The following is a 19,847-nucleotide window of genomic DNA, read 5'->3' as shown; positions in this document are numbered from 1 at the left end:
TTTTTTTATTTTTTTCTGTACTGAAAGCTAAAATACATGCGTTGTATGTGACATATTGGGAAATGGACGATGGGAGTGTGTGTGCCCAGCAGAGGAAGAAGAGTTCTAGTATCAGTATCATGCCGCTGCATACAATAAAGGTTGAGCCGAGCTGCCTGCACTGATCCCCACTGAATAACACAAAGACAGCTAATGATTCTCCAATTGGTCACCTTTCTCCATAGGATAACATGTAGTAGGTAGACTTCTTCCGTTCGTCACTCCATCTCCCTTGGAGAGCGGTGGCAATCCTCCCACGAGCCACCTGATTCCTTTACTGGTAATAATCGGCCTCTGCTGGTGTTGTTTTCTCCCTTTGTTTCTCAGTTTTGTCCCTTATAAATTTGCTTGTTTAGCTACCCTCAATACTAGAAGCTGTCTACTTCATTAGGTGAGACTAAAGAGATAACCTATCTCTTTGAAGAAGGCGCTCCACTACAACTATTACTTTTTTCTATTAATGCTTCTGCCTGCATCAACATGACAGCCAGGGATTCTGGTGACATTTTAGTTTCATAACAATTCTTTATTCTCTAAAAATCCTTCAAAGCGTATCATAGCTGTCACCTTTTAAATTAACATTTTTGTTGTCAGTGCAGTAGAATACCCTCTATGCATTAGCACTTTTTCTAGGCACTTTGGCTTGCAGAAGATGCGTGTATAAAGATATACTTGAGTCATCTGCATTCAAACAGGGGTATCAAACGTAACCATACCAGGGAACTTCTGGTCTCGGCTACCCGGAGCCATTCACTTGCGGAACGCGGCCAGGACTGCCCACTGACGTCAGCGGGTGGTTCTGTGACGTCTGTGGGAGGTCCCGCGGATGTCTGTGTGTGGTCCCGCTGACATCGGTAGGTGGTCCCGCTGACGTTAATGGGAGTTCCTACTGACGGCAGCGGGAAACACCCCTATTTAAAGGGAAAATAGGCGGAGTGTGTCAAGACCCAGAGAGTTCCCAAGTATTGGGGTGTTGACATTTTACTGCGTGTGGGGCTAACCCCATGCAACGTCAGCGGGACTGTCTGCAACATCACTGGGACCCCCTAGCTGCATCCCCCAAAGGGAGGGCTTCACAGGTATGCTTATGGATGATTACAGCAGTGTACAATAGGAAGGAGTGTGACTGGGACATAAACGGTATTAGTTTAATATTAAAGCAATAGGAATATTAATACTGTAAAGGACAGTATACAGCTTATGAAACTTAAGACATATATATTATATATGTATGTATGTATATAAGGGAACTAGTTAACGATCACCAAGATTTATCTCCAAAGCATTGAAATTGAAATGGGATGCATGCAATAGCACATCGATAACTCGGCACTCGCGCGATCCTACCAATCACTAAGGAGCATGACGATGTATTCGGTGATCTGTTCGCTTTGTCTAGTTTTCCCAAGCTTGCCGTGGATTCCTCGCGTTCGGATTGGCTGCTTTCTCTCCGGTGTGTGTGGCGGGGGGCCAGAGCTAGCTCGTGAGGCTGAGCTGAGGGACAACCATGGACCGGCTGGCACCTTATGGTAGTGAGTAGGGAAACGGGGGGAGCGAATGAGAGCAGGAAAAAACCGTCACCCCGGAGCGGTTCTTCTTTGTGTGATGAGCTTTATTGAAGCATCTGGAATTGATCGCCCTTCTTATAACGATCATGGAATCACGAAGAGAGTATTAATAATAGAACTGCTACTATTATGCTTTAAGTATTATATATTCTGTGCATAGATAGAAATTACAGACACAAAATGATTACTCTCATTGAGGGAAATGCACTCCTTTTGCAGGTAATATTTAGTAAATCACATAGTATGTGAATTTCTGCACATGGTATCTAAGCAGGGAGGAGTGAGCCCTTTTCTCAAAAGCTAAGACTCCTCCTAGTGATAAAAAATATAAAAGCAGAAAAAACAGACACCTTTTAATGTAAAAAAAAAAAGCCCCAAAACATTGAAAAAGCTGCTTTAAAATGTCTTGTTTCTTCCGCGTTATTTGCTGTAACCTCCATCCCAAAAGGGATTTGTCTTGTGTGGTTATCAGATTTCTGACACTCGGAAAAACTGCATAAAATTTGCAGTGTATTCTGCATGAATCTTTTTAATGGCCTAAGAAACGCTTTTAGATATTCTGAGTGCCGTGTTTAACGTCTTGTTTTGATCCACTTGATCTAAAATGATCCAGAAAGCTTTTTGTGTACATGCTCATGGATTCCCAGTCTCAGCTGGTTTTATACCAAGAAGCGTATTATTAATTGGTGATTCGTTATTCCAGATGACCCCTTTGACAAGCCACCATGCCGCGGCTGCTCTTCGTATCTCATGGAACCATATATTAAATGCGCTGAATGTGGACCTCCGGCATTTCTTCTGTGCTTGCAGGTATACTATTTCAATAATATAATAATAATAAATTATAAATAATAATAATAAATTTCAGGTATATGTTTCAATAAATGAAAAAATTAGACCGCTAGATATGTTACTCAGACCAAAGTGACATGGTTTAGCAAGACACATATATATATATATATATATATATATATATATATATATATATATATTTAGAATACGCAAGATCAAGAAGTCAAGTGTAGTTCCAACGAAGGGATGGACTTCTGCTATAGTAGCGGCTAGTTCCTACCCAGTAGAAGGACTCTGGTTATGTCAGAAGACCATGTGACTGTTATGGAGTGGGTAGAGTTTGTAAGCAATGAGTTGTTTCCTTACCTTTCTGTCCAATCTCTTGTGTGATGCACTACTTGTTATGTCCGGCTTGCCCATTTGCCCATCCACGTGAGACATAATAGAAATTAGGTTCCTTTATTATGAGCGCTGGAGCAACCTTACAGTGCTTGTAAATGCAGATGATCAGCTGACGGCCTTGGGGACAGCAACATTCTCTCGCTGCTCCTGAAGTAAGGATCACTTGCTTCGGATCTCAAACAGTAAGGGAGGGGGGATCTGTAACCAAGCAAGCAGGCTGTACCGGTCACCCAGAGCAAATATCTCGTACATTGTATGAACAAGCTGTTGTCTCAAAACCTTGGGGTCATCAAAAAGTAAGTGGCTTCTTTAATGTTTACTGGCACTTAAAGTGTCAGCCTCACTAAACAAAAATGCATATGCATTCTTCAAGAACAAAAAGTAAGTAAACCACTTACCTGGAGTAAAAGCTACAGCTCTTCAGGTTCTTGAAAAGAAAGCAATTGGAGTAATGCCTGGAGTATTTTTTTTTTTTTTTTATGAGAAGATGATTCTAATGCCAATGTTCATATATAAATATAATAATATTTGTACTTGTAAAACATATGAAAGCACAATCATGGCTGGCATAATGGGCGCCTACCCAATCTTTACACAAAACAAAAGATGAGACCAATTGTTAACACATACATTTCATAGACATTCTACAAGAAAACAATGGATACATATTTACTGTTGAGCCACCTTATGCTGTAGTATACTATGTCCAAATATAATGGTGTTATGTGGTTTATTTGCAGTTTTTATTTGTTTCTTTGTAGTGTTTCTCAAGAGGATTTGAATATAAGAAACACCAGAGTGATCACAGCTATGAAATAATGGTACTTGGCATTTTTTTTCCTTTTGTTGTGCTTTGTGGTAGTATTCTGTGAAAAGTGAGTTGGTAATAATCAACTCTATTTTAGAAATAAGCATAATTTCTTCCAAACACTGCGACTTGTGCAAATGATTTACTGTGCAATTCTGTGTAAGGTTTACTGCTTAAGTTGTAGGGCTTTACATAATAACAAAGTGTAGTGAATTAAATTGAGATGGTTTAAGGAAAGTGGGACATCATTACTTTTATGATGCTTTAGCACAATAGAAAGAAAAAAGCAAGAAGTAAGTCCACGACAAAAGCAGTTTACTTAACTGAAGACACCGTAGATCATAATAAATGATCTTTTTTGACATACACGATAACTAAAGTCCAGGTGTACACTTTGTGTCAAATAAGTATTGCCCATTTTTAACAACGCAATGTTATGATGTGTTCCAGACCTCTGATTTTGCGGTCCTGGACTCCAGCTGGACGGCTCAGGAGGAAATGGCTCTTCTTGAAGCTGTAATGGATTGTGGTTTTGGAAACTGGTAAGCTATCCTTATATGTATAGTATTGGTCATTTAAAGTAAACATAAGTCGGATGGTGTGCATGGTCAACATTTAATAAAGTATTAATTGCATTAGTTTTTGCTTTTTTGTATAAATAGAATACCGTATTTGCTCGATTATAAGACAAGGTTTTTTTCAGAGCAAATGCTCTGAAAAATACCCCTCGTCTTCTAATCGAGGTTGTCTTCTTATCAGACCTCAAATGATTAGAGGACGTGTGCTTGGCATGATATGCCTTTTAACCCCCTGTATGCTAGAGTGGCATACAGTGGGTATAAGGCATTTCTGGAGGCAGAGTGGCATATAGGTGGTTAAAAGGCATATCAGGGAGGCAGAGTGGCATATAGGAGGGTATAAGGCAGAAAAGCAAGCCTGGGGGCAGATGTGCATAACTTGGGGGGCAGGTTGGCAAATAAAAACAAAAACAATGTTTTTCTCAATCATAGCTTTTGTTAAATATAAAAAAATAGTTAACATGAATTAATATTTACTAGTAAAACTTTTTTCCTATAAGGTAGTCTTATATTCAGGCTTTTTCTTTTTTTTTTTTTTTTCTAAATTAATATTCAGATTTTGGGGGGTCGTCTTATAATGGAGCAAAAATAGTAATTTGTTTTTGGCATTACTGTTTTTTCAATAAAAATAGAAGTTGCTCCAGTTGGTCCGTGGAATATTCCCAAGCCCCTCCCCTTTCCATGTAATTGGATGGTAACCCAGGCACCATAACGAGAACCTGAATGAATGTTCCCGATCCTCATGCACACTACCCGATACCTATTAAAGAGACATCAAGAGTTTGTGAAAACACTACATAGCTGAAATAAAGGGCTTGGTAAAGAAAAAAGTTTCCATAACTGATAACTACCGAAGAAACAAGGAAATTGCCCCCAATAAGGGGTTAAACTAATCTACACATACATACAAGAATAATATTTGAGTCACATTTGTAGAAAAGTAAGACAGCAGTCACTTCAAAGTCCTTTATATCTAAAAGTTGATCACAGAAATAGCCTCTATGCTTAAAAAGCTTGACAGTCTCAAGATATTTTGATTAGTAGACTTGTACTTCTTTTATCTTATGGTTTCCCCTTCCTATTGATAATATTTTCTGTCTTTAAATACACTTGGGACATTTTTTTTTCCATATTTTTTTTACTGGTGAAAAATCAATTGCAGGGGGATAGATATATGATTTTTTTTGGTGACTCGTTACAATAAACTTTATATCAATTATGCTAAAATGATTGAGATTAATGTGGAGTTTTTACAGGAGAAATGTAATCTTTAAGAGAATATCTAGTTGAAGTGTTTTTATGTAGTTAGGTAGAACTAAATATATAATGGTAAAGTTATGGCGGAATAATATAATTAATAAAGAGCACAAGAATTTGATGTGAACTTTAAGAAAAGAAAATGATTGCCGTTGCAAAAGAATATTACCTGTATTTTAGATCTGTAAAGACAAACTGTGTGGGTAACACAGCTTTTAACTATAATTGTGGACTCTATTTTTTTTTTATCGTCTAGGCAAGACGTAGCCAATCAGATGCGCACAAAGACCAAAGATGACTGTGAAAAACACTACATGAAGCATTTTATTAACAACCCACTCTTTGCGAGTACATTGCTCAGTCTGAAGCAAGCAGAAGAGGAAAAGCATATAAACACAGCCATTCCATTCTTGTGTAAGAGAATCTAATTAGCACCTTTCAAATAGGTTACTCTCTAATCATAAATCATTTCAGTCTTAGATAGGAGCTTTAATTAATTGTGATTTAGGGAAAGGTAAGTAAATCAAATTTTCTGACCATATTATATTGGTCATATTAAAGGTGCTGTTCCTCTTAGACAAAAAATTATGTGCACTCTCTGGTATGAAATACAAGTAAGCCTTGTAGATTTGTCATTTTTATTTCCTTTTGAAGGTTTAAACACAGAAATTGTAAAGAAACCATTATTTTTTTTTGCCTACTTTTGTAACTCATGATAATTAGATGTTCCTGGTTAAAAAAGGGACACGTTACTACAAGTAAAGGTGCTTACAGATAAACGTTCTTTTAGTATCACTTGTGTGTTTTTTTTTATTTGATGGCCGTATTGTCAACTTACCAACTATGCATTGTTAAGACCTGGTACCAGTGAGCTTCTCCTGCAATAAGAGCTTGGTTTTCTCTGTAGAATGTAGGGTAAAGTCCCCGATCTTTCTTGAAAGCCATTGCACCAACTAAATTGTGTATTATCCAGGAGTAGCTCATCTGTTCTTAGAAAAACACTCTTACTTTAGTGAATGAACCCCAAAAACTATACCAGATAACATTATAGTGACGTAACAAACCTAATTCTTTTAGCTACGGAAGATCCCCCAAGGCCATCTTTCGAATCTTTGCTTTCAAGAGATATGGCAGGATACATGCCAGCTAGGGCAGACTTCATAGAGGTAAGCTTTCTTTATTATATAATGCTAATTTTTCTTTTATTGTGGCTATATGGTAACCCAATCTTACTTTAATGTTACTTTAACAAGTATATATGGTATTTTTTGTGAATTCTCTTTAACAGGAGTTTGACAATTATGCGGAATGGGACCTAAGAGATATTGATTTTGTCGAAGATGATTCCGATGTTTTACATGGTAAGTATACTTAAGGCTTACAGTTGCATCACGAGAAATGGTTTCATCTGGTTATGTTTTTAATATGTGTGTATTATGATTATAAACGGTTTTATGTGATAATTGCAGGTCAGGCAAACATTTCAGCTTAACAACTTCACCTTGCATTACTAAAGCTGACCTCTGTGAACCTTTTCTGGGAAAGGTGCTGATATGGCCCTGCGTAAAAGTTGGCAGAGGAGATTTCGTGAGAGCAGCAATGTCTTTTTAACTATGCATTATTCTAGGCTACCTAAGCCTATCTTTCCAGATATGCTCATAATACATTAGGAAGTTGTTGAACTGCAACCCTCAACTCGCCTGCAAACATGCAATTTAGTAAATACAAGTGAAGAATACACCCGTTGTGAAACATAATTGTCTGTATTTTGATTTTAGCTTTGAAAATTGCAGTTGTAGACATATATCACTCCAGATTGAAAGAGAGGCAACGAAGGAAAAGGTATGTTCTGCTTGTATGATCGCGCTCTTTTTAGCCTTATATGAGACTTGTTTACCCTCAGTTATTGAAAGCACTGATTGCTGGATGTTTATGTACAGTGAAGGAAAAAATTATTTGATCCCCTGCTGATTTTGTACGTTTGCCCACTGACCAGTCTATAATTTAAATGGTAGGTTTATTTGAACAGTGAGAGACAGAATAACAACAAAATCCAGAATTAAGTTGATTTGCATTTTACTCTCGACCATGGCCAAGACCAAAGAGCCGTCCAAGGATGTCAGGGACAAGATTGTACAAGACCATCACCAAGCAGCGTCACAAATGGAAGAAACACAAAATAACTGTCAATCTCCCTCGGTCTGGGGCTCCATGCCAATGAACCTACCATTAAAATTATAGACTGACCATGTCTTTGTCAGTGGGCAAACGTACAAAATCAGCAGGGGATCAAATTGTTTCCTTCACTGTAGAATCGACTAATGCAAAATGTTGAAAGCCCTAAGGTATTTCTCATTTTCTAGCATCTTATGTGTGATTGATCTGGACCTCTAATAGGAATGGGAACTCTCATCAAGCTGCAGTTACTCCTTTCTCTTTATAGATAGGAACTGTGTGAATCACGGGGGTTGTAGCCCCACAACACCTGTGGGACAACCAAGGCTACCCTTACAGTAAAATACACAAGGAAGTATGTATAGCAAATGGATCTGATCACGTCTGAGTATAGTATAGATTACTGCTGCATTATGTAAAGTGGATTTTTGGAAATGTAAGCTCTTGGGCTTGGTCCTTTGCATGACGAAAGACCTTTTTATATATTTTTCTTGCTGCATTTTACCAACTGGTATACTCAGATTGTATACAGAGTAATACATTTTTCTTTTCTTTTTTCTTCCTTGGCTATAGAATTATAAGAGAGCACGGTCTTATAAATCTGAGGAAGTTTCAGAGTAAGTATTTTTGTTTTTATTTGTGGCTGGATGAAATATTGGCATTTTAAATTAAACTATATGGTGTAAATGGTAAACTCTTTGTAGTAAAACCTGATTTCATAATTAGTGGCGGGTTAAAACCAAGTGGTTCTATTAAATATACCACTGCTTACTAAAATAATAGCCAGGTAGTTTTATGTGAAACACTATTGTTTCGGGTTACAAGAATAAAATGACAGGAAAAATGGGATGGTCTAATCGTTCTTATTTTCTGGGAACAAAAATCCCTTTTTCCTGTGCCCTGTATAAACTGTTTTCTTTCTGACGCAAAAAGATTGATACGAGCATTTAGCTTTGTTTTGCACATGGTAAAATAGCGTGTCTCTGTACCAGAGGGGTCCAGGTGTTAATATACTCCTGTTATTGATATACCCAAAAATCCCTAAAGTTTGCATTGTTGGGTTTTTTTTGTATTTACTTAGTTTTAGAAAGGAGGTACCCCAGAGAGGTTCAAGAGCTGTATGAAACAATGAGGCGATTTGCCAGGGTTGTAGGACCATTGGAGCATGACAAGTTCATTGAAAGTCACGCATGTAAGTAAACTGCACAACTTCAGCATGTTCAACAAGAGCCCAAAATAGCCAATAATGGATGATTATCTTAACAGTGAACCACACAGCCCTACTTGAGCCAAATCTTTACGTAGCCGTATCAGGCTCAAGTTAACGGAAACTAAGTAATCTTTTGTTGCTAGTGTGTATATTTATTGTCTATAGGAAACCATGATAATGGCTATAAGAAATCCCTCACGTTATCTGTGCATTATTTGGCCTCGTTGAAGCATAGCGTGATATCAAGGAGCTCTCTCTTTCAAATTCCTTCTACAGAGAGTATACCTAATTGTATCTTGTTGCCAGATCCTGCCTATAATTACTACACTAAAGCTCTCACAAGATTGTGTGTAAGCATTTAACTTGCCACAGTAATTAAAATGAAATGTTTTGCTGAGAAGATGAATAGCCACTCAGTATTTCTAATATGTGTTTATATAGTTTATACTCTGCACTTCTCCCAGCTGTTTTGCTTCATTTTATTTTTCTGAGACACCAGTACAATCCCAGTTCAATCTAGAGACCATTTTCATGACCACAGTATCCTCAGCAAATGTTTTGTAATTATATGTGTGTTCCTTCCATTTTGAAGGAGGAGGCTTTTAAAAAGTCAGGCTACCTTACATTATGATAACAAGAGGAATATATTGATAATTGCAGAATGGCTGTTGACGCTTTATCCTCCAACATCTGCTTTTGCTGCAGCCAGTCCTGTGATTGATTACTCACCATAGCCTTTAAATTCCACTCTTACTATTCAACGAAGTATGGAGGAGTATATATATGTTGAAACATGTAATGTTACCCATTAATTGAAGGTTGTGTCCTCCTGATATAAGCCCTCCACAGGTATTGGCACCCTTGGTAAATATGAGCAAAGAAGGCTGTGAAAAATAGTCTTTATTGTTTAACCTTTTGATTTTTTTCTTCAAACAAAACACAAAAATACTCTGCTCTCATGAATGTCATACAATTACAAACACAACACAGGTTTATAAAAAAATTAAGAAAAAAAGTATTTAAAATAAATAAGTGTTAACAATTGTGTGCCACAATTACTGGCACCCCTATCAATTCATACGAGAATCATATATTGGAAGCATATTCCTAGTGATATTTAAATTTTTTATTTTTTTTACTACACGTGGGTGACTAGAAAAAGAAATGTTTCAACTGTGACTTCCTATTTCACAGGGGTATAAATGTTAGGAAACACATAGGGCAAATTATCTTATTATATAGTGTGCACAAACCCTGTAGCATGAGGGCCATACATATCACATTTAGGGGTCCTAAGCACAGTCCTCTAGGGCAATCAGAGTCAGGAACACCAGCTTGTAACAAAACAGCGCTATATTTTAACTGACCAAAACCAAATCATAAAAAGAAAACCTAGCTCCCAATTGGAGCCCTCTCTACCTAAACTGTGCTGGCCCAGACTGACCAGCCTAATCACCCACTAACTCAACCTCCCAGCCAGACCCAGCTACGCCAGGCTCTGGAAAACCTCCCCCAGACAGCACACAAAATGTCCAGGCAGGTATTGCCTCACTTGGCTCAGGGATGGTCTTCTTGTTCAGGGCCTCTCCTTGCCCTGGGAGCTCAGGGAACTTCTTCTTCCCCCAACAGTCTCCCTGAGTATCAGGCTCCAGGGGTTTTTAATGCCAGCACCTGTGCCTGACGCCGCCCACATAGGAATCCTGGACCGGATCCTGCAGACTTCTAGCCACTTGGAAAAGCAGGCATGGATTTTCCACAGGATGGGGGAACACTGCTCCTCAATTGCTCCACCCCAGGGGTTCACAGTCTCACAATAGTCATTCATCACAATGAGTAAGACCAAGGAATATAGACGTGTGGCAAAAGGTTGTTGAGCTTCTCAAAATCAAAAGTGGCTATGAGAAGATAAACCTGGGAGAGGAAGTGTGTCTATATTGTCTCAACGCACTGTTGAAGTGGATAGTTCAAGTGGCCAAAATCTCAGAGGATCACAGCTGGAGAATTGCAATTAGTTGCATCTTAGGGCCAGTCTCCAAAACAACAGTCCAACCTCGCCTACATCAACACAAGGAAAGGTTTCAAGAAAAAAGTCTCTACTCTCATCCAAAAATAAACTCAACAGTCTTCAGTTTTCCAGACACTACTGTAACTTCAAATTGAGTCCTATAGTCAGATGAAACAAAAAAACAAGCTGTTTGGCACCCACAGAGAGGTAGCCATATGCAAAAGTACCTTATGCCCACGGTTAAATATGGTGGTGGATCTTTAATGTTTTGAGGCTGTTTTTCTGCAAGAGGACCTAGACACTTTGTTAGGATACATGGCCTATAGACTCTATCTATATATATGATATTAAATGAACACCTGACTGCCTCTGTCAGCAAGCTTAAAATGGGCTGCAGTTGGATCTTCCACCAGGACAATGATCCAAATCATAGTATCACAATGAACACAAAAATGGTTTACTGACCATAAACTGAAGGTACTACCATGGCCATGCCAGTGCCCTGACTTGCACCCCATAGAAAACCTGTGGGGTGAACTGCAGGGGATAGGCCAGCAGTGTCCACCTCGAAATTTGAAGCATCTGGAGAGATTCTGTATGGAAGAATGGTCTCAGATCCCTTGACATGCAGTCTCTTACGTCATCAGGTGTTATAAAAGATGACTTAGAGAGGTTATCTTGGCAAAGGGAGGTAGTACAATGCATTGACTCAAAGGGTGGCACACATATATAACTTTTTTCTTTCTTTCTTTTTTCTTTGAGAAACCTATGTTGTGTTTGCAATTGTTTGAAATCCATAAGAGCAGAGTATTTTGTGTATTGTTTGAAGTAAAGATCAAAAGGTTAATTGGTTATATTTACCAAGGGTGCCAATATTTGTGGATGGTACTTCTTTGCTGTATAAGCAAATAATATTCAAAGGGCCCCTGTATGTTCACATGCATATTGTGTCATTTTTCAAAAGTGTAATTTGCAGTTTATTATTGTAATATAGTGGAATTTGAGCTACGCAGGGAGATCAAACGGTTACAGGATTACAGAACTGCAGGCATTAAAACATTTTGTGGTAAGTAAAATAATCTGATTTTGTTACTATTGTTACTTTTATCTAAAATCGCAATTTGACAGCTAACATGTTAGTGCCTGGTAGTGGATAAGCTGCACACTTTCATATACCTAGTGTTTAGGACACATACAGATCTCTATAAGATAAATTTCATGTATAATTTCTGTATTATATACAATTCAAAGAGGGCATAGTGTCAGCCCAAATAATAATATTATTAGTATTATTGTACTATGGATCTTTACTGCACTCTTTACAGTAACACATGGTTTATTGAATATTTACACATTCTCCTACTGGTTCTGTGTATAATAATTAAGGAATAATTGGAGTGTGATGCCGAGACTCCCATTGTTCAGCATGGGGTGTATTATAGTATAGACTGACCATAATAATACATTAATGTCTTAAGCAAAGCTAGGGGGTATGACGAACCTAGACCTAACAAACCATTACATTAGGTTAAATTGAATAGCTTACAATCTAGACCTACACTTAATACAGGGAAGCACATCCTATTACTATAAACAGGTGTACACTCATGTAATAAAAATGCCTGTTTCTTGCCGAGAGCCATCTTTTGAGAAATACTTTATACATGTTCTGGTAATCATCGCAGTAGAGACAAAAAAGTGTTGAACAAAAGAGTGAGTACACAGCTTGTCGAAGAAAGTATTGTCTGCTGAGCCAGTGAGTTTTTGCTTCATTGATGTCCAAACAAATCTGATTGTGGCCACCACTTTAGGTTTTCCCATGTGTGTCTTGTAAATAATTACAGGTGCAAAAGTCTATGACCGGTTAAAGAAGTCCAGAGAAGAAGAACGTATGAAGAGGACAATGCTTTCTGAGGTCCTTCAGTACATTCAAGATGGGAATGCCTGCCAACAATGGCTTAAAAGACAAGCTGCCATGTATGGTTTTATAAAGTGTTTAATAGCTCCTGTCTGCTCTTTCTGTATGGTTTGCCTTTCATTGTAGGCTTCTGGGTTGTCTAAGCCCCTGTACTTGGTGACTTCTGCATACTAAAGATTGCACTTATTTGGTTCATTTTGTCTCCTTTCTGGCAACAGCCATTGTTTGATAATAAATTGATTCAGCTTCAGACCATCGGAAGAGCCTGAGAAACTCTTCTATAAACACAAGAAGTCCAATCTAATTTCTAGAATCTAATAACAAAGCTTTGCTGAATCTGCTAAACAAAGATTTGCTCCAGAACTATCGCTTATTTTTATGGCACATACTAGTAGTAGCTGATGTTCATCTTTATCATATTACATAGAAAGGTCCCACTCGTCAATCATCAGCGTTAACATTCTTAGGTGGTGAACGGCATATCTATTAAGTAAGTTTAAATTTAAAATGGCAGTTGAGGAAGCTAAAAACTACAAATTGGTCTCTAAATATATATTTCTTTTTAAGGTCACTATATATCAGTAGCATTGTATCTCATAAAATATGTGTACATATCAAATGGAATGAAAACTTTAATGCTTTTGTTAATAAAGCAATTATCAAACATTTAGCGTATATAAATACCTTAACTAACATATTTAAGACATTTTTTGGGGAAAAAAGCATATCTGGATTCCAACACTTGACCGTATAATGTTTTTATGTTATTGGCATTTTGTGGCATCATCCATCCTTATGATAACTGTAATATGCTGCAATACCCCCTATATATATATATATGTATATGTGTGTATGTATATATATATATATATGTATGTATAATTTTTTTCTTTTTATTTCTTTCAGTGATGCTGGAGTGCACCAAGTCGCACCTGTTTCCAGTTCAGGTAATTTTCAAATTTCTAATATTTATAACAAATATGCAAATCATTAAATATGGCACTCGGCTATTATACACGTTGAAGCACATATGATGGCTGGGGTGTCTCTTTTATAAATGTTAAATTTTTTCTTGAGCAATACTTGACATAGTCCTTGCACCAGAGTCTGAGTTATATATATAACTATATTCTGATATTACACAATCTTTTCATTAACAGGAAGACGAAGTGCTCCCCCCTTAGACTTAACAGGACTTCCTGGTACAGAAAAACTGAACGACAAAGAGAAAGAGGTACCAAACACTGTGGTTAGAATGTGTAGATTACGACTAAGGTTATGTGGATGACAAAGTGCTGACACAGGCAAGCTTGCAATGGGCCCTATATATATATATATATATATATATATATATATATATATATATATATATATATATATATATATATATATATATATATATATATATATATATATATATATACACACACACACAATGTGGTAACTAAAGCCATTCCCTTTCTTTACGCACCAAACTAATATTGGCATGTTTTGGTAACTGGAGACCACCTTCATGTTAAAGGTTAACCGGTCCGTTTAAAGTAAGCTGAGAATATGAACCCTTTTGTTTTGCAGTTGTGTCAGATGGTGAGATTGGTTCCTGGAGCTTATCTAGAGTACAAAGCGGCACTGGTGAATGAATGCAAGAAGCAGGGAAGCCTTCGACTGGCACAAGCTCGAGCCCTTATCAAGATAGATGTTAATAAGACTCGCAAGATCTATGATTTCCTCATACGAGAAGGATTTATCATAAAGCCTCTGCCATAAAGGAATTCTTGCTTATTTCCTTGAAATGAGAACATCTACTAAAACCTCAAAGGGCATATTGTTATAGTTCAGAGGTCCTGTTCCATTGTTTTGTATCCAGGTATTTGAAAGTGTACAATGTACACACAATGTTTGTTATACTACACACCTTGGTTACTTTGCAGTTTTGTCAACTTGTAAACAAAAAAACCCTCCCACCAAATACCTGAAGGATTATTTGCTTCTGTACAACAGATAGGACGGCGTGCGAACAGTAAGTCGGAGAGTGAATTGTAAAACATGTGCATGATATTTGCCTTGTAATGTCAACTTGAGCATAACTACTACATAAGTATAGCTAAGTAACCATGAGTAACATCTATTAAAATCTTACAGACGTGTTTCCCATTATTTTCTGGGAACTGATTGATTGTAAAAAGTATCAGATATATGTATTTGCCAGTGTTTTGTTCCATATTTTTGGAGCTTACGCAAAAAAAAGTATTTAAGTTCTTTATTTTATTGTTTTGTATATAATGTATGTTTGTCTTTTGTAGCAGTATACTTGTGTTTTTCACTACAGAAACCCTAGAAAAATTTGCAGAAAAAAATATAAAATTCCTATTACATCCATCAAAATGTAAAAAGGTACTATTGTCGAATTAGTCTTGCATTTGTATTTGTTTTTCTTTTATTGTTAGTATGTTCGTGATGTATGTTTTAAAGATGTTTAAGAAGATTAACCTTTTGTTTAAAAAAAAAAGTGTTTCTTTTCTTTGCTCATTTCTTTTGCAATGCTGGACATGGTAACCTTCAGCTTCTTTGTCCTACTGGGGTAGATATTGGTGACCAGGGTTTATGTGGCTTTTAGTAGCACAGGCCAGAGAGATGGCACAAATCACTTGTTATACATTTAGCCAGTTAACAGAAGGCTTGTGCCACAAGGGGAAAACCCACTAATGTTGGATGAGGTACAGAGCTCCCTTACCACTGAAGACTAGCCTTCAAATGATTAATGGCAATCACATTTGGATCGTTTTAAGCATTGTGGTGACTCTAGTGCAGTCACCCTTAACTCCAGTAGCACCTGCTGTAGTTTTAATTTTAAATCTGTAGAGATCTATTCTACACATGGAATAATTTGTGACACATACAATAATAATAATGACATGGTTAGGGAGGCATGAAGATTGTGAGGATGTAACCCACGACAAAGTAATATTGTACCTACTGAGTTAAATTGGTTATTCTTGAAGAATCGGATAGCCTGAAGACGAAACTAGCCCTCTCCAGCAAAAATAAATTCCTTTTTTGAGAAGATACTTATATAGAGGATGCTGAGGCTCTGAAGGTGATGTAGATCCACCAAGAACGTAGTTCTTGTTTCTCAGATGAAACAGACATGAAAACTAAAACTAAAATCTTCTTTGCTGCGCTCACCCCACTTTAAGGCCTTCACTAAACAGTCATTGAAGGAAGATCCGTCAGAATACGAGGCAGATGGGAGCGCGTCATCTTTCCCAGGCCTACCTCTGCATAATACAATGTCCAACAGAACCCTAAATGATAGATAACATTTCTTTTTTTTTTTTACGATTGGAAATTATGTTCAAGTTCTTCTAGTTGCTTTAGCTACAATTTAGACTCCCATACCATATTCTCAGTCTCAAGAAAGATGTTTTTTTTTTATAAAATATTCTTAAGTATCAAAGAAAAGGTATTACTTGGAGACTCTCCTGTATTCAGCATATTCTGGGGTTTACAAACTGATCTTTGCAACTAACAGGATTCAAGGAGACTTTGAAGACATCTCTGATTTAACTATGCATCATACAGGGCCAGCCAAACTCTTCCTGCAGCAGATGTTTATTCAGGATGGACCTTCATTTGAACTCCCCAAATTGTGTATGTGGCACTTTTTGTTTATTATACAATTAAAAGACACATTTTCGTGTGCCAATGATCAAGAGTTTTAGAAAGTCTTGATAATCACTATGCCTTTGGCATATATAATTATATATTATCTATATCTATGTATATATATAATCTATATCTAATGCATATAACACTTAAATTGACATTATAGTTTCCCATACAGCCTCATCAATGAAGTACTTTTTTGTCTTAAAAATAAATCTCCAAAACAAGTCAGGTCTGGTAGAGAGTTATCGTAAAGTAATATAAAACAATATAAAGACAAGCTGCAAGAAAACAGCATATATATTATTTTTTTTTAATTATTAAAAAAAAATCGCATTTATCTAAAGCACACAGAGATTGTGAACCAGACTATATCTAAATCCATCTCATGCTTTCTAGGCAGCAGGCTATAGAAGGTGACATTAGCGGAAACACGACTGGGCACAGTGGGGGGCCGAAAGCTGGATCTCTCTCACGGTGCGCAACTATAATTACGATGGGCAGAAAGGGCCAAAAGAGTTCAGTGCAAAAGAAGATCCAGCGCGTTCTAATCCCGTAGCCTGGTAACAAGGCGTTGTGTTGATAGCTTTAGAGAGGGGCGTGGCTTGTGAGGACGTTCCTATTCACATCATCTTCAGCAGCAGCAGCTGCAGAAGGACACCTCCGGTTGCTGTCAGTGCAGCTGCCCTCCCGCGGGTTTAAAGAAAGTAATCAGTTCGAATCGCCGATTTTGATCCGGTTTATTTCCTTTGATCTAGAAGGAGTGCGGCTGGTTAGCGTGGTAAGCGATCGCTGAAATACTACTACTGGGAGCCAGAAATGTCTTGAAGAAATCGGTTTATTTTAATGCTGGTAAGATAGGTCACCAAAAATGGAAAAAATAAAAAATATCGGTTACACAGTACTTAGTTATTCTGTATAATAATGAGTTCCATGGAAGACCACATGCTGGGGGGTAGATACAGATGGACTTTAATTAAAACGGTAAATAACTAAATCCCAATCATTTACTAAATCCAGTATTCACATATGTCTATCCAATAACTTGCTGTTTGCCTTTCTTTATGTTTACTCTCATATGGGGGGGGGGATAAAGTTAGTAAATCATGTAATTCACATTAATAATGATTTTATGGAATGATACTGCTTACCAGATAACCCTATTATGCTAAATTCAAAGTATGGGTAAGTGATGCTCTTAATATGGAATTAAAAAGAGAAGTCTGTTAACTTTTTGCTGCTAAGCCACTGTTTCAGAACCGTATTGTATTGTATGATATATATATATATATATATATATATATGTATATATGTGTTTCTGCATGTGATGTCTTCCATTTTAATATCAAATGGCATTGCTCACCTGTATATGAAAGGCCCGTGGTAGTGTAGGATGACAGGCTGACACCCACACTTAATAAGAAGGCATATATATTAAAATACTCAGTGAGTATAATAATATGCATTCTTTAAAACAAAACAAAAACTTAACTAAGGCGGAAGTTGGCCGGCAGGGGCCCTACTCCCTTGGTCCTTGAAGCGGCCAATTGATGTCAGGAAAGCGCTCCCTTTAACGGACCCCGGCCCCCAACATTCGCCAAGCTGGGTGGGGGAACAGGATTCTTCAAAATTCCCTTATGTATTTACAGCGGGCACAACGTGAAAATTTTGAGGGACCACGCAGGTGTCATGCATTAAAGTGCGTACGATGGCGGGAGCACCCCTGCTTATTTCGCTAAATTAAAGGCACTTGTGATGCAAATACAGTTTACCTTCCTAGTGCCGGAAAATCTTAATGTTAATGATTCATCAATGAGAATGGAAAAAACAAATAAAATGTACTTTATGAAAATGATAAACCTATAGAAAGCCAGTTATGTGGCCACTACACTCAGGGCCGGCGCCACCTATAGGCAAAGTAGGCGCCGGCCGCGGTCATTCAGTAAGCGCGGCTCGCGGTCACTAGGGGGAGGAGTGGGAGCGAGTCAGCCAGTTAGGAGGACCTTATGGGAGCGCCATGGCACGCCTGCACGGCGCCCCTATTGTAATTACGCTCCTGCCCTCCGCATAGATGGATAGATGGGTGTGGCAGAGAGGGAGGGCTTGTGGGGGTGGAGCCAGGGGTGGCAAAATTATGTTTTGCCTAGGGTGGAAAAAACCCTTCCACCAGCCCTGACTACGCTACAGATAACGTAGGAGATGTTTAACCGGCCGGCCGAGCCCACTTTGGCAGATATGCAGCCTTACCTTTCTTGTGGCAGTCTTGCGTGTTTAAGAGTACACATGAGATTTCTGTTAAAGACAGATCTCTTAAATGTGAGGCTCTGCCTGGGTAGAAGAGAAGCTTTAGGTGGCAGTCGGGTCCATGGAGCGGGCAGCCAATATGACTGCTTGCTACCATGGTAACCAAAGAGACAAAACAAAAAACCCTACCCTTACAAAAAAAATACTGCAGTTTTTCTGAAGTAATACTGCAGTTTTTTGGACATGAAAAAACTGCAATACTGCGCTTTTACTGCACATTTACTGCATTTTTACTGCATTTGTACTTCACTGTACCGCAGTTGTACTGCAGTAATTTTTGTACGGAAGTACAAATGCAATAAAGCTGCAGTACATTGAAGTACAACTGTAGGTTTGCAATATAAAAAAAAAGTGCAGTAAAACTGCAGTACAGTGAAGTACAAATGCAGTAAATGTGCAGTAAAAGTGCAGTATTGCAGTTTTTTCATGTCCAAAAAACTGCAGTATTACTTCAGAAAAACTGCAGTAATTTTTCGTAAGGGTATAACTAAAAAGGGCCAGCATAAGGGATTGTGCCCCACTATAAACCCACCTAATAAAATAGGCACGAGGACACAGGTGTTATTAGATATGCTTTCCTTTTGTGGACTAAAATACCCATAATATTGGTTGCCCCAGGTAAAGTGTAAACTGTATCTATGGCTGTTACCTAAATATAATCTGAAAACTGTCACAGCCCTCCATGGGAAAAAGTGTCTTGACCCTCAAATAATAAATGGGTTAAGCAGACCCTAAGAGTTTAGAAAAAATGCCCTTACCTGCCAATACTGACTTCGATCTATTCTCTTGTCCTTGGTACTCACTGCATGAGCTGGTCTCCAACTTACAAGTGATCTCATAGTGGTTAGATTTTTTTTATTTTACAATATTTTATTTATTTACTTTCTGATCAATGACTAGTTACCCTTTAGCTTACTGATCATTGATCAGTCTCGCTGATCAGTGACCTAATCTGGTGGGTTCAAAAATTACCCGAGCCCCCCAACTTCAACAGCTGGTCTGTGCCATCATTGCCCCCCACACAACTGGTCTGTGCCTTCTTTGCCCATTGCCCCCCCCCTTCCAACATATGTAAACACATACTCACTAACACACACTCCATCTCACCCCACTTACACAATTATA

The 19,847-nt window shown here is 37.9% G+C and overlaps 1 protein-coding gene across 1 annotated transcript; it reads left to right on the top strand.

Moving 5' to 3' along the window:
• Positions 1-1,546: 1,546 nt before the first annotated feature.
• LOC149298395 (transcriptional adapter 2-alpha-like) lies at positions 1,547-14,519 on the top strand. The gene is made up of 15 exons (XM_089487541.1): positions 1,547-1,571; positions 2,311-2,417; positions 3,563-3,622; positions 4,060-4,151; positions 5,701-5,858; positions 6,522-6,610; positions 6,733-6,805; positions 7,223-7,286; positions 8,193-8,236; positions 8,701-8,811; positions 11,829-11,900; positions 12,679-12,811; positions 13,659-13,699; positions 13,913-13,986; positions 14,328-14,519. Exons 1-15 carry the CDS (start codon positions 1,547-1,549, stop codon positions 14,517-14,519), a joined length of 1,335 nt encoding a protein of 444 aa, XP_089343667.1.
• The last annotated feature ends 5,328 nt before the right edge of the window (positions 14,520-19,847 follow it).

The sequence above is a fragment of the Sceloporus occidentalis genome, unplaced genomic scaffold (assembly GCF_023333645.1).
Source record: "Sceloporus occidentalis isolate IW3139 unplaced genomic scaffold, rSceOcc1.0.p SCAF_33, whole genome shotgun sequence".
Taxonomy (NCBI): domain Eukaryota; kingdom Metazoa; phylum Chordata; class Lepidosauria; order Squamata; family Phrynosomatidae; genus Sceloporus; species Sceloporus occidentalis.
This window is presented reverse-complemented; position numbering and strand designations above follow the sequence as displayed.

What these genes read in the sequence shown, in the direction of transcription:
- LOC149298395 (XM_089487541.1), top strand. Translation starts at nt 1,547, where the DNA reads ATGGACCGGCTGGCACCTTATGGTA. An exon ending in CATTTCTTCTGTGCTTGCAG is followed by an intron (nt 2,418 to 3,562) that starts GTATACTATTTC and finishes GTTTCTTTGTAG; the next exon opens with TGTTTCTCAAGAGGATTTGA. An exon ending in GTTCATTGAAAGTCACGCAT is followed by an intron (nt 8,812 to 11,828) that starts GTAAGTAAACTG and finishes ATTGTAATATAG; the next exon opens with TGGAATTTGAGCTACGCAGG.